We start from the raw sequence: 14053 nt of genomic DNA, 5'->3' as shown, positions 1-14053 counted from the left end.
TTCAGCAGACTGAGGTCCCTGGGGTAGGGTGCAGCCAGCCTTTATAGGAGTGAAGCCTGCTCCACTCCCAAGCCCCACCCACTTGCCACGGCTGGATTAGCCCAAGATTCAAATAGTTAGCTGGAGGGAAAGCCCATCAATCCAAGCAGCCGGCCAGGGGATTCCTCAGCTGCCAGCCACCTAGCCTCAGTGTTGCTTCCAAGGGATCTGAGCCTGCTGAACAATTATTTTAATTCAGGCGAGTTACTGTGATCAACAAGAATTATTTTTGCCATTTACTACACAGGTAGAAACTGGTTTTGGGTATCCATTCATGTGCTTCACTGACCACATAGACTGATAATGCATCAGAGAGAGAGAGATCTAACGTTTTTAATCCTGAAACTTTTCTAATCACACTTTAATTGTTTGATTGCAGACTGATATATTTTTACTTGAAGCCGTGCACCTTGGAAATCTGCATAGAATTGTTATAGGACACAATGGACTTGGCTCAGGTCAGAAATGTCAATGCAGTGAATTCTGTCAACCTGTTTTGCTGACATAGAAATGATGACAAGTAGCCCATTTATATGACTGCTGGACTCACAGAAGCGACATATTTTTATTTTTAAAATGACAGATCAATATTTAGGACAAGCAGGTTATTTTAGGAAAAATATGCCTACCATCATTTGTGAGAACTGTGACAAACTGGACATTCAAAGTGTTTTCACACATGATTGCGTACACATTTTTTTACATATTTTTTCTTAAACTTCGTGTAGGGAAACTGTAATGTTTGAAGAGGTAAACTGATTTTCAGCCTTTTACTGAGAACTGCAGCATAAAAGAATCAATCTTCTCAGTTATGCTTTGTGCTTGTCAATATACAATTCTCCCAAACTGGTGACAATCTGCATTGTGAACCTTTGCTTTGATTGGTTGATGATTGAACCATTACTTTTCCGTGCTCCTGGAGTATGCCACAAAATTACACTGCTTCACAGCAGTTTATCATTCAGTAAGCACTGCAGCCTTTACAGCAAAAACTGTCGGATTAGGGTTTTTTCCTCTACATACAATTCACATTTGATTCCCTCCCCCAAAAAAATATCATAGAGAAAAGTTTGCTAATATGTAAATGCTATTCATATGTAGTACAAATAAATGGTCCACAGATGTGTGTTGATTATTTGATTATATAAGCCTTGATTACTAGCAGGTGAGCATGTGCTCAGATTAAATGGAAAATTCAAGGTGACATTGAGTAAGATATATGTTTTGTTAGCCCTGTGATGACTCAATTGCATATCTACAGCATCCCATGCATTGTTCATGCACATTTTATCTGGATCTTAGTAACAGTCATTCGTGTGTGTGTGATTAGTTCACTATTAAGAATGGAATCTTTATCATCTTCATAATTCCTCCTAGGAAATGGTTGGTTTCTGGAGCAAATTGTAGTCAAGGATTTTATCACCAGCTCGGATTATAACTTTGCGTGCCACAGGTTTGTGAAGTTTATAATTTTGAAAAAGATTGCGTTAACCAACTCATAATGTTAGACCTCATTGTACGTGATGATCAGCTACGATCTTCCAAGAACCTGTTGTTAAGTTAGAAGAATTGCATAGTCTGAATTTCATAGAATCAAAGAATTGTAGGTTAGAAGGGATCCCAGGGGTCATCTAGTCCAACGCCCCTGCAATACTGTTTGTTTTTACTCAATAGTGAAGAAAATGCACTGAGACCACTCAAAGGCACACTCAACATTTATTATCTCACCTGATCCAGATATAGCCTTTAATACTTAAAGAAGATTCTGGGGCTTACCTCACAGGTTCTGGGAAAAGACCTGGCTCAAACTGAGTCTTCCCCAGCAGATTCCAAATATTTTATCATCTTTTGACAATTATTTGTATTTTCATTATAAAAGAAGATGTTTCTATTTGGTGAGGTTGGGAAGACTTACTGTTTCAAAACATGAAGCAAAAATTTCAAGGATATAGAGCACCTGTTATATGCATCTACTAGTCAAATACTGTGGGTGGTAACATTGCGTATGATCTTTTGATCAAATCATGGGGTGTGGAACCTGTGCCTCTTGCAGTATTGCTGGGCTACAACTTCCACCGCCTCTGCTCATTGACCATGCTGGCTGGAGCTGATGGGAGCTGGAGCCTAACAACCTCTGGAGGGCCATAGATTTCTCAGTCTTGGTGTAAGAGAGATTAGATATGCCACATCGCCCCCTCCTGGCAGTCAGCCCCATGCACACCTCTTCATTAAACACAATGTGAAGGGGAAGTTCCACAGTTGCTTCTGGGGTGTCAGGGAATACAAGTAATTATTTCTTTACCTCAGTCACCCACATAAAACAATGAAAGCAGAACTCATCCTCTTTTCATAGACCTTAGCACAGGTCTACCCCCAGCTAATATTCCCTCTCAAGCTTTGGCCATCCTTTTTTATGGAGGCTGTATTGCATACTGTATTGAATGAATTGTTCTAAATATAATCTTGTCCATGCAACCCAGTACTATGCAAGTTTATTTGGAAGTAAGTCATTTGACTGCAATGGGACTTGCTGTTCTCAAATAAGGCTGCTCCCAAACAAGGGAAACCCAGCCAGATATTATTATTATTATTATTATTATTATTATTATTATTATTATTAGCAGGATTTTCACAACAAAACATTATAAATGACCCATTCATATCTATTTTGTTCTTGTACCCATTCATTTCCTTTAACATACAGATTTTTATCTTCCTATATTAATGCTAGCCCCCAATCTATCAATAGAAATCACACACCGCTCAAGACGGTAATGGCTTCATTCAGTAGAGATCTTTCAGTACAGTTTTAATTTTATGGCAATCACATTTTTTTTCATAAACACAAGAATTGTTTGTGCCTGTACTTGTGTGTGTAGTAGCTTTCATTCTTCACACAGCTGTACACCAGTTTTACAATACTGAGATTCAAGTTTCTTAGGGGGAAATACTCATTATTAAACTTCTGAAAGAGAAGTTAACAAAAATGTGGCTCTTTTTAAATATTTGTCTTTTCCTAAAGGTAGACCTTTATCTGGTCCCACAACTATGTTTGTGATATGTAATCTAGAGTTGGCCAAACTAATAACCCAGGTTCATTTTAATATACTTGAGTTTATAAAGAGCAGCATGGAAATATGTATTATTATTAAATAATGTGTTTCCCCCCCCCCAAAGGTGGCTAGATCAAGGAGAAGATGATGGCAAAATTGTTAGAGAACTGTATGTCACTCTTGACGACACATTTGCTGGGAGTAAGTATAAACCACTGGCAGACAAGAACATTTTATGAGTCATGGCACTTTGTGGTGTGTCTATAGAAGGTCACATTCTGGGTGTTTCAATGTTGGTTGTGCATACAACCAGTATATAATTTCTTTGATATTTAAGGTTTAGCACCGATACCCGCTTCAAAGCCTTAAGGCTTAATCAGTCTGAGACTGTATTCTTATGCGTGTTTAGTTATGAGTAAGCCTAATTGAATGCATTGGGACTTACTTCCAGAGCAACATGCGTAGGATCACAAAGTTTCCCTGGAATTATATAGGATTTAAGTCTTGTTGATTCTAGCAAATTTGCCCCTTAGACTTTACTCATGTTAGTGTTTTTATTTCTGTAGGACAAGAGCTGGAAATCAAAAGAGCAGAAATGGTAAAATTCTACCTTCTATCCTTCTTTTAAAGCTTTAAACAAAATTATTAGACCCATTTAAATCATGCTGTACAACATCTGTGGCTGTCCATGTGTTTTGCACAAGCAGTCTTTGGCAGGGGCCATAGGTTCGTAGTAGAAATGGGCACTGTGGAAGCACAAGGTACAGTCCTTAATTAGCATCTCCAGCTAAAAGGTCATGGGTTGCAAGGCTAAAACTCTTCTGATGGACACCCTGAAGAACTTCTGCCAGTCAGAGCAGACAGCAATAGGCTGGTTGAAATTTATATTAATTCAGTGTAGGATACCTGATGTGTTGCTGTTTGTGTGATGATTTGTTGTCTGTCTTTCTTTAACCAGTGGGCAGCTGAAAAATGGAAATTTCAGAAAGGCAATACACTTCAGTTTTACAACAAGGTATCCCATGGATTCATATGCCTATCTCCTGATGGAACTGTTCATGCCCGTGGTGACAAGAAAGATAAATACGGTAACTTTATTGTCTCTTCTTTGTGATCATGGTAAATTCTTGTTAACCCTTTTTGTGAAGAGAACTCTCTAAACTTTTGTAGATGTACAGTACAGAGTTAAGACAGTAGATTATTTAAACGAAATTCTTTGTTTTGTCATATCATTACACATATTAAGGCTAAGAGGAAGGGACAGCTCCTTGAGCCTTTGTTGTACGGGCTGTAGAACCACACAGAAATGCTCACATTGGGTTTGTGTAGCTTCACAAATGAGAAGCAGCAAAGATCAAGCCTGGAAATTGCTCTATTCATCCCAGACACTTTCCTCTGTAATTCTACGTGTGTGTGTATGTGTGTGTGTGTGTGTGTGTGTGTGTGTGTGTAGAAGGTAGCTTGTAAGACCTAAGTGCTGATAGCAGCAGTGTACACTACCTGCTTAAAATGCAGCAAGGTCATTTCTCCACACTGTGATTCAAATTGTATCTGCACATCCTTGTTTGTATCAGTATGGCTGGGTGTGTTTCGATGTCACCCACTGTCTAGTCACACTAGTGGGCAAGGATAAACATTCCTGAGAGAACAACCTTGATATAGCAATTTCACCACCAGGACCATCACCAGAGAATCTAAAAGCCTCACATTTTATCTGTGAGAGGAACAATATATTTCAGAAAGAGTAAACTTCGTGCTGTCTTTTGGGTTTTAAGAGTGAGAACATCCCAGACAAAATGCTATGAAACAGCTGATCAGGTTTTTTGCTTCTGTTTTTTTTAAAGGTCTTTTCGATGTGGCCATCAAAAAAGGAAACACATGTGTGTTTAAAAGTCACCCAGTGCCACACCTAGCCCTTGGCTTTGCTCATGGTTCAGTTGCTGCAATGGTATGAAGCTGCCCAGGTTTTTCCCATGTGTCTATGAATTTCCAAAAATGTAAATTGTATCACAAATATAGTGGTCACCAAAACCAGACGTATGTGATGAATCTTATGAACCTTGCCTCCCCACCCCCCATTTGTAATCAGTTTTTTGTTTATAAATAGCTAAACATTGAAATATTAAGAAGTTTGTTTTCAGGATGAGATTACAGGGGACAAATTGTGCCAGTATATTTCAAGTGACTATTCTCAAACTGTTGAAGCCTTCAGGATTTGTCCCTGCAAATGTGTGATACTATTTTAGAGTGAATAATAAGAAAGAAGTAAAATAGTTGCTTGTTTTCACTATTTAAAATAGCAATGTAGCTTTCTTTTATGCATTCTCACTGAAGCATAGTGGGAAAGCTATATTTGTGACATATTAACAGTTCTTGAGGGACTTTTGGATTGAAATCATGCAGAGAAAGTGGAAATAAATAAAAGGTTAATACCTTACATTTTGTGGGTGGGTTTGAATTACCGTACTGGGCTCCATCATTTTGGTTCAATCTTTTCTCTTTGGCATAACCAAAACTACTAATGTTGCTGATATTGAGAATCAGCAAAAAAACCCATACAGATTGCATTCAGTAGATAGGATGAAATATGGCAAGATCAGGAACTGATTAATATGCAGCTCAGTCTTCCCAGCCTGAAGGGAGTTGTTGTCCAAAAACATCAAGAGAGCACCAAGTTGACAAAAGCCAACACAGTTTAAAGAGAGAATCAGAGGGCAGTGGGGTGTGGTTCTAAAAAGTTTTGTACCACAAAGAAGTCTTCTTTGCCTAGAGTGTTTTATTCCAAAGCTGTGCACTGTGCTGCTGTATTTTTATACTATTGCATATTAGTACCCGTTATAATTTACTTAATACTATGCTTTTAGTATTCTAGCTAAGAGCACCATCCATAAAACCACAGCGATGCCTGTAATGCTGGAGGATTATCCCACAAATCATATTTGCTGGTTTGGCCTTAATAATGTCTGTTTTTTTCTTCATAAATACAATGTAATGGGATTTCACTCTTATAAGAAGTCACAGATAGGAGACAATGATAAGGTGGAAATCTTGAATTCGAACTGAACTGCCAAGAGACTTTGGTTCTAGAGTATGATCTTCTGATTTGACGCCTTCTGTGTGACCTTTTGCAGTGTTGTTTGTTGAAGGTGCTAAAGTACCCTTTAAGAAATAGAGAGGTGAAATTCTCTGAATACTTTATATCTCCAGATAGCGAAATCTGAGACTTGAAATCCTGCAGCGTCCAGCAGCATCAGACTGCAAGCCTGAAGGCAACAGAAGAAAAATGTCCCCATAGAAACTAATGTGTTAAGGATTTTATAAATTGTTGAACTAAATAACGAATAATAAATGAATAACAGCAAGGTGATCTTTGGTGCTTATGGCAATCTGCAGTTGGCTCTGCAGTTTGGGTGCAAAGAAAACCATGACTTTTTATCTGGCTCAGTTTTCAGTCTAATATACTGATTAGTCCCATCTTGCCCTTATTAGAACAATGGTGACGTCCACTGTGAGCTGCAGGTTCACGTTCAGCCAAGTCGTTGCGCAATTCTGGAATCTGCCCGGAACCCAGGGCAAATGGTGACTTTCAATCTCCAAGGCACTGTAGCTGATGATGCCACAAGCTATGCAGGACTGACAAAGGAGTTTGTAGTTCATGTTAAGGTAAGATTGGAGGAGAAAGGCAATTGGGTGGTATGTATCATAAGCCACTGCCTTAACTGGTTTCAACAGATGAGAGAGATCTCTCCACCCACTAGGTGGAGCTGAAGACTGCAATCGTCAAAATCACTGTGTGAGGCTAGGGTTTCTTTTTAAATCCCTTTGTTGATCCTTGTGGCCCTGAATAATTCTGCCATACACAACCAAAAGGCAGGTGAGGTTGTGTGCAAACACATATAAAAACAACCAAGTCTGATATGTAGGACTGCTTCACACTTTGTGTGTGATTCCCCCCCCCCTTTCTACGTGGAAATAAGATCTATTTTTTTTTAAAAAAGCTGTCACTTGCAAAGTGGAGCACAAGTTTTATTTCCCTGTGAAAAGATAAACTTCCCACATAGGTTTTTATTTAATCAGAGCAAAATAAATACAGTATGTGCCACATTTCACAAGTACCACATTTGTCTTAGAGCTGAGAACTAGGAAATACTTAGGCTTGGTTTTAAGCAAACCACTATCTCTCAGACCCCCTCTCCCAGCATCTACTAATCCGGCTGAAGTAAGTGGAAGTGCAATGCTACACATGACATCTGCTCAAAAGTAAGTCCCAATGAGTTATTTGACACTTACTTCCAGGTAAGCTGGTATAGGATTGCAGCCTTACTGGCTTGTATCAAATGTGTGGGAGACCTGGCACCATAAAAAAAGAAAACATTTTGTGATTTGCTCTGGGTAACAAGGATTAGAGAGTCACTGCACTGGGATGAAAGGTGAAGAAGTACAGAACTGTTTGAAAGGCCATATTATTTACAGCTGGTTCTTTTTGCTGATTTCTAGGGAGTGTTCCACAACAGTGCCATAATTTTGCTCACTACTAGCTACTGCCAGTCCCTCTGCCTGAGGCCTGATGGGAGCTGCAGTGGAGCAGGAAATCAATCTGACGACTCTTACTGGAGAGTACATAAAATCAGCTCTGGGGTTTGCATGTTTGAAAGTGTAAAAAACCCAAGAATGTATCTGAGGATCAAGGATGGGCAGTGTAATGGAACGGTAAGGAGCTCCTGTTCATGCTTTCTCTGTGGATGTGAACATAACTTGCCACAAGAAGAAGCAATTTTAAGTGTGCTAACACAGAAGAATCTGGCTAAGACTTGACAGTACTATGATTTTTGTTTCCCAGAAATATGGTAAAGATTATATGAGACAGGTGTCATAATATGAAAGAACCACTGGCTATGGCCTGAGTAGGATGGGATTCCTGGGAGGAACCAGGCAGGGGCAGAGCAAGGTGGGGGCAGTGGGAAGGAGGCATACAAGGCATGCAGGGAGAGGACGCAAAGGAGGCAGGCAAGCAGGCAAGCAAAACAACAACAACACAACAACAAACAGCTGAACAAACAGCTGAACAAACTTTTTCAGCAGGGAGCTCACTGTCCCTCAGACCTTGTGGGGAGCCGGACTATTTTTTTTTTTTGGGGGGGGGGGAATGAACGAATTCCTATGCCCCACAAATAACCCAGAGATGCATTTTAAATAAAACCACACATTCTACTCATGTAAAAACACCAGGCAGGCCCCACAAATAGCCCAGAGATGCATTTTAAATAAAAGGACACATTCTACTCATGTAAAAACACGCTGATTCCCGGACCGTCTGCAGGCTGGATTGAGAAGGCGATTGGGCCGCATCCGGCCCACGGGCCTTAGGTTGCCTACCCCTGCCCTAGATGAACCAACCCAGGTCCTGCAAACATCATTGGAGGTCCTTTTCTATGTGCCTCCTTCTGAGGTGTGGCAACACGAGAGCAGGCCTTTTCTTTGGTGGCTCCCTGCTTGTGGTATGCTCTCTCCAGGGAGGCTTGCCTGGCACCTTCATTACATATATTTAGGTGCCGGGCAAAAACATTCCTCTTCTCCCAGGCCTTTGGCTAATTAAATAATCTATGGCCTTTAACTGTTATTATGTTATGTATTTTTGTGTTTTAATATTGTAAACTGCCCTGTTATCCCCAGATGAAGGGCAGTGTAGAAATGTAATAAATAATAATAAAAATAGGAAAGCTTAAAACTTTTTTTAGAAAACAAGGCCTGTTTTATTCTGTAAGGGGTTATACAACAACCTTTATAACAACCACGGTTATGTAAAATGTTTCAAATAGTCATGCTAGTAATTCCTGTAGATAAAGTGTGCCTACCTTATGAGTCTCTCTCCTCCCCATGGATCAAATTGATTAACTGCTGGTTTCTTGATAATAATAATGTTAAATCTGGTTTTAAGGTCAGTGCAAATTGCTGATTAAAACTGGATGGCTGCCTATAATATGCCTGAAGTATTGCATCTAATAAGTATCAGTAGATCTTTAGTAATGTGAATGTCAATGAATATACTGAAATGGCCATTATAATGTTGTGTCAAACAGTACTATTAATAAGATGGCTGAGCTCTCAGGCTCTTAATAATGGCTTCTTCAGAATAGAGATAGACTATTAGAGGGATAAATAGTAATATTACTTTAAGTATTATCCTGGGAAGCCAGTAGGAGACCTGTTATTTTGGAAGCTGTGTCAAGATTCTACAGGAAATGTTATGTTTAGAAATCCACTCCATGTTTTAAAGTCGTTCAGTATACCAAATTTGCAGCACTTCTATCTTTGGCTTTACTTAGGGTTTTGCTCTTTGTAGGTTGAACAGGGTCAAGCAGCCATGAGAGATTCTGGTAGGCTGCATTCTTTGTTTGGTTTGCACAGATTGATTTAATTAATCAGATTTCTTCTGTCTTTAACATCTTTTCTGCATCTTTTGACCACTGAATGAATGGTATATGAATGCTTTAGCTGAGATTCCTTCATTGCAGGGGGTTGGACTAGATGACCCTAGGGGTCCCTTCTAATTCTATGATTCTATGAACTCCCTTGCCTTAATGAGAAATTTACCAGAAAAATAATCTTTGTATTGATGTGTGGACACATTCAGCTGATTTCTTGTTATTATGCTGCTTTCTTACAGGGCACAGGAGATGTGGACTGTCATTTTAAAGTGGAAAAGAATTTAGAAAGTGGGTCTGTAAGCCTAGAATCTACACGAAACAGAGGGATATATGTAGGTCTCCTGCCTAATGGTCAGACCAAACCAGTTGTTCATACTGGAGAAAGCAACATTTGGTTTTACCCGCAAGTTGTCAAATGTAAGTCACATTCTAACTGGTTGGTCTTTTACATTAAAAATATTGTTTGGAGTCTTTTTAGAAAGATAAAAACATTGATTGAAACTAAAGATGAAAACTGTATTTGAGGCACCAATGCAAGGCCTGTTTATGAAGCATTTGCTCTATCGTACTGTAATAATCAAACATTAATACTATTTGAATTAATTCAACTCAGTGTTATTGTGTTGATCAGGCAGCCCAGGTGATTTGCAGGAGCAGCCCAGGTAAGAGACTGTGCCATTTCATGTATCCCATTGCAGTTTCTCAGTATGCAGTCTACAAAATATACCATCCTAGAACCAGGCTCAGTCAAGAATTGCATTTAGAGGGGCACTTTTAGTTGAATGTAACTGTTCAGAGCCAAACCAGAGTCTGGTGATCCAGTCCTTCAGAATTCCACCAGAGTGCTGGAACCTCTCTCTGATTGGCTACCAAGACAGCTAACTAAATAGGAGGTGCGGAGCAGCCCTTTGGGAGGAGCAGTTTCTGAGGGAGTTTTTAGACAGGGCTTTATTTGAGATGGGAGACAGGGATTAGGACAGGGTTTGTCTGAGGGAGTTTGGTTCAGAATTGAGTTTAACATCTGCTCTATCTATAGCTAGAGGAAGGAGCCTCATAGCTTAGATAGTAAGACTGTAGTGAGTGTCTTGGGGGAGTATACAGACAGGAGTTAACTAGAGGGCTGAGTCTGAGCCAGGGGAGATAGCAGGTGTGCAGATACAGTCTACCTGGGTCTCATCTTAGTCAGGAGGGGAGAGATCTTCTAGAAAGAGAAAACTCCCAAACCCATTAAAAAGAGTGTGGTGATCCCCAGGGTCTATTATACAATTTGAAAATACCTCAGCTGAACTAAGTTTTCACTCACACAAGAACCCCAAAAGATAACTGGTGGTAATTTAGAAATTAAATTAATTGGCGTACTGTACAATAGGTTCACTACAGGTTTAACTGAGGGCAGTCAGCGGTGGTAGATCCGTTACAGTTACTTTCCATTTAAGCATCATTAGGAGGCAATGCAGCACTGCAGCACTTTCTTAGGTGGACTAAGTAAGCAAGGTTTAATGTGTGTGTGCACACATCTATCTGTCTATCTATATGCACATACTTTTATCTCACAGTATTACTACCTGGCCAGAGCCCTTAGGGAAAGGATATATTTTTTATCATTCTGAAGAAATAATAAATGAATGCATGATCTTGCATCCCAGACTTTGCTCCTGCAAAGTAACTTTGCTGATTTTCTTCTCCCCAACAACACCTCCTGCATAGTACTAGAGGGTTGGGAAGAAGTCACTCTGGGACTGCAGGGTGTGAGGAGAATAGGCAAGCATCAGCTTCCCCCTTTTGCTGGATCAAAGGCATTCCATGGATGGAAACAGCCTTTCTATCTGTGAAAGGCAAAGTCTGGATCCATCCTGTGAAATGGTCTCATTTAGGATCATATTTAGGCCAAGCCATTAACCTCCTTGCATTTGTAACTATTCCTATCATGTTTTTTGACTTCCTGGGGGTAGTGAGTTGGGGAAAATTAAATCAGTTGTTCAATTTGCATTTCTTGTCACAACTTGGCAAGTAGATGAGTGCTGAAAGCTCCTATTAGAGACTGGTGTGAGGGGTTACAATATATGAGAGCAGGTAGAGAAGCTGCCTTGTTGTTCAGAGTTGGGAGAGGGTTTGTTAGCTGGGCTGTAGAACCTGTCAGTGGCTGTGTGGCTGGACTCCCCTCCTTGACTGAAAAAACTGAGCTGGACCATGGAGTCAGGGAGCCGGCCCCAGGGGAACTGGAGTGGTTAGACCTCTTCTCCATCATGGCCAGATTTGATTATTGCAATATTTGTAAGTTTAAATTTTTCAATGGATTTTTAAAGGTTGCAGCTTATTTCAAAGAAGATGTTGCCAATTTGAAATCTATAACTCTACATCTGATTCTTCTTTGCTGCTGCAGTATGTATAGGAGCAGAGCTTGGTGGACTGTGCACACATTTAATTGTGGCTGAAGAAGGCTTATGGCAGTGTTTTCTTTTTAAAGAGAAGGAAACAGAATTATGTGGTAGTGGAATATACCTCAGGGACAAGCCAATTGAAGCATACATAGCTGATAACACATGACTTGGATTTCCAAAGCAGTAATAGGAATTTATTACCATCTCATTTTGTGTAGGGAGATATTAAGGAGTGAGCTTCTAGGAGACCAAACTCAAATATGTATATCTTCCACAATGCATAAAGATAAAAAATGCATTAATAATAAGATATATTGAAAAACTGGAAGACCTATTGCCTTCTTGATTTTTTGGAACATTTCTAGAGAAATAAAATATGATGACCTTTAATCTTCCTTTTAATTAAATTTCAGTTGGAAGAGAGAAGCCTATGGGAACATCTGCAACGCCTGCTCAGCAGAAGGAAGTGATCAGAGAATCCAAACACCAACAAGCAGGAACTCAAAATTTAGTGTCCTACAGATGTCCAGATTCTCCTCCCTCAAGTAAGGGACCATGTAAAACAATAGCCCTATAGAAGGTAAAGGTAAAGGTACCCCTGCCCGTACGGGCCAGTTGTGTCCGACTCTAGGGTTGTGCGCTCATCTCACTTAAGAGGGTGGGGGCCAGCGCTGTCTGAAGACACTTCCGGGTCACGTGGCCAGAGTGACGAAGCTGCAGCTGGCAAGCCAGCACCAGTGCAGCACACGGAAACGCCGTTTACCTTCCCGCTATAAAGCGGTACCTATTTATCTACTTGCACTCAGGGGTGCTTTCGAACTGCTAGGTGGGCAGGAGCTGGGACCGAAAGACAGGAGCTCACCCCGCCGCGGGGATTCAAACCGCCGACCATACGATCGGCAAGTCCTAGGCACTGAGGTTTTACCCACAGCGCCACCCGCGTCCCCAAATAGCCTATAGTGCAGCATTAATGTTGTCTTGCTTAAGTTTGGCACCTAATTGATGAGACTTGATTTTGCTTACCACTTAAACTCTACAATGAGTTGCAGATGGTGACCTTATGCTGTCATAGAGCTTATGTCATCTGAAATCCCTCCAAGCTATGGCTAGAGATGGCCAAATATTTTTCCTTTCTTTCGCTTTCTCATTTTCCCAATCTTAAGTTCACTTATCCATGTTTCCACATCAGTTTACAATTTTTTAAAATAAAAGTTCTTATGAAAATTCACCACAACTTTTGTGCAGTTTTCTCCTACTACACACATTTTTCAATGCATGTTCCCCTAATATTCATCATTCTGCAAAGCAATTTTCCCTAATACAATGTATTTTTCTTTTTTGTAAACAAATATATGCATTTATATGCACATCCAACCCTAATAGATGCATTTTTGTACACTTAGCTGAAAAACTGCATTGCAAAATCTGGATAAGTGTAAATTTCCATAGACAGTTGTGTTTCAGTTCATGTATTCTTTTGGAAAGTGCAAACTAAGTAAGATTGTCTTCAAATGTTGACTGAACTGAATTTTTCCACCATTCCTAGTTATGAACTTTCTGTCATATGTTGCTAGGCATTTGAAGCTAAGCTATTAGGAGATTGAGCAGAGCTTTGTTTTAGATAATTAATTCAGTCCACAATTCTTTGTTGTGTATTAAACATTCTTTGTACTCTTCTTACACACAGGAAATTGTTATAGCAGCTTTTTTATCTTGAATCAGGATTGGGTATGTCTCTTGCATACAAAGTACATTCTCTACCTCTGTTGTTGCTATCCTCCTAACATGTATTCATCCAAACTGATTGGGGGAGGAGAGAAAAAAATGGGAAAAAATGTTCTTATGATTGAACCCTGAGTAAAGCACAAGGTCTTTTCAAAATCTAAAGTAGCACGGTTGTTCTCTTTGTGTGGATTGTGCTGGCTTCTATGTTATGCCTTTAGCCTTTAAGTTAACACAATCCTGATTTGTTACTGTAGAATTCACTCTAAGTGTCAATACCTTTACTCAAACGACCAATGTTTATAATGTTAGGAGTTACTTTTGAGCTACTCTTCTTCAAATGCAAGTGCTTAAGGCAAAAATTAAAAAAAGAGATAAGTCTGATATAGAACCTGCATACAGCTGGACTGTGGGAACCTGATAAAGTTTA

At 39.8% G+C, this 14053-nt stretch overlaps 1 protein-coding gene across 1 annotated transcript in view; it reads left to right on the top strand.

Annotated features, from left to right (window-relative positions):
• RP1 (RP1 axonemal microtubule associated) overlaps window positions 1–14053 on the top strand; it is a 179895-nt gene that overhangs the window by 41404 nt on the left and 124438 nt on the right. Inside the window, exons 8-17 of the mRNA XM_053396145.1 lie at window positions 419–497; window positions 1417–1492; window positions 3217–3293; window positions 3659–3690; window positions 4051–4180; window positions 4937–5040; window positions 6582–6755; window positions 7590–7802; window positions 9760–9937; window positions 12315–12446. Coding sequence (XP_053252120.1) covers window positions 419–497; window positions 1417–1492; window positions 3217–3293; window positions 3659–3690; window positions 4051–4180; window positions 4937–5040; window positions 6582–6755; window positions 7590–7802; window positions 9760–9937; window positions 12315–12446 — 1195 coding nt within the window. The remainder of the gene's footprint in view (window positions 1–418; window positions 498–1416; window positions 1493–3216; window positions 3294–3658; window positions 3691–4050; window positions 4181–4936; window positions 5041–6581; window positions 6756–7589; window positions 7803–9759; window positions 9938–12314; window positions 12447–14053) is intronic.

This window comes from Podarcis raffonei, chromosome 7, assembly GCF_027172205.1.
Source record: "Podarcis raffonei isolate rPodRaf1 chromosome 7, rPodRaf1.pri, whole genome shotgun sequence".
Lineage (NCBI taxonomy): Eukaryota > Metazoa > Chordata > Lepidosauria > Squamata > Lacertidae > Podarcis > Podarcis raffonei.
Note: the sequence above shows the minus strand (reverse complement) of the source record. Positions and strands in the feature narration are given on the sequence as shown.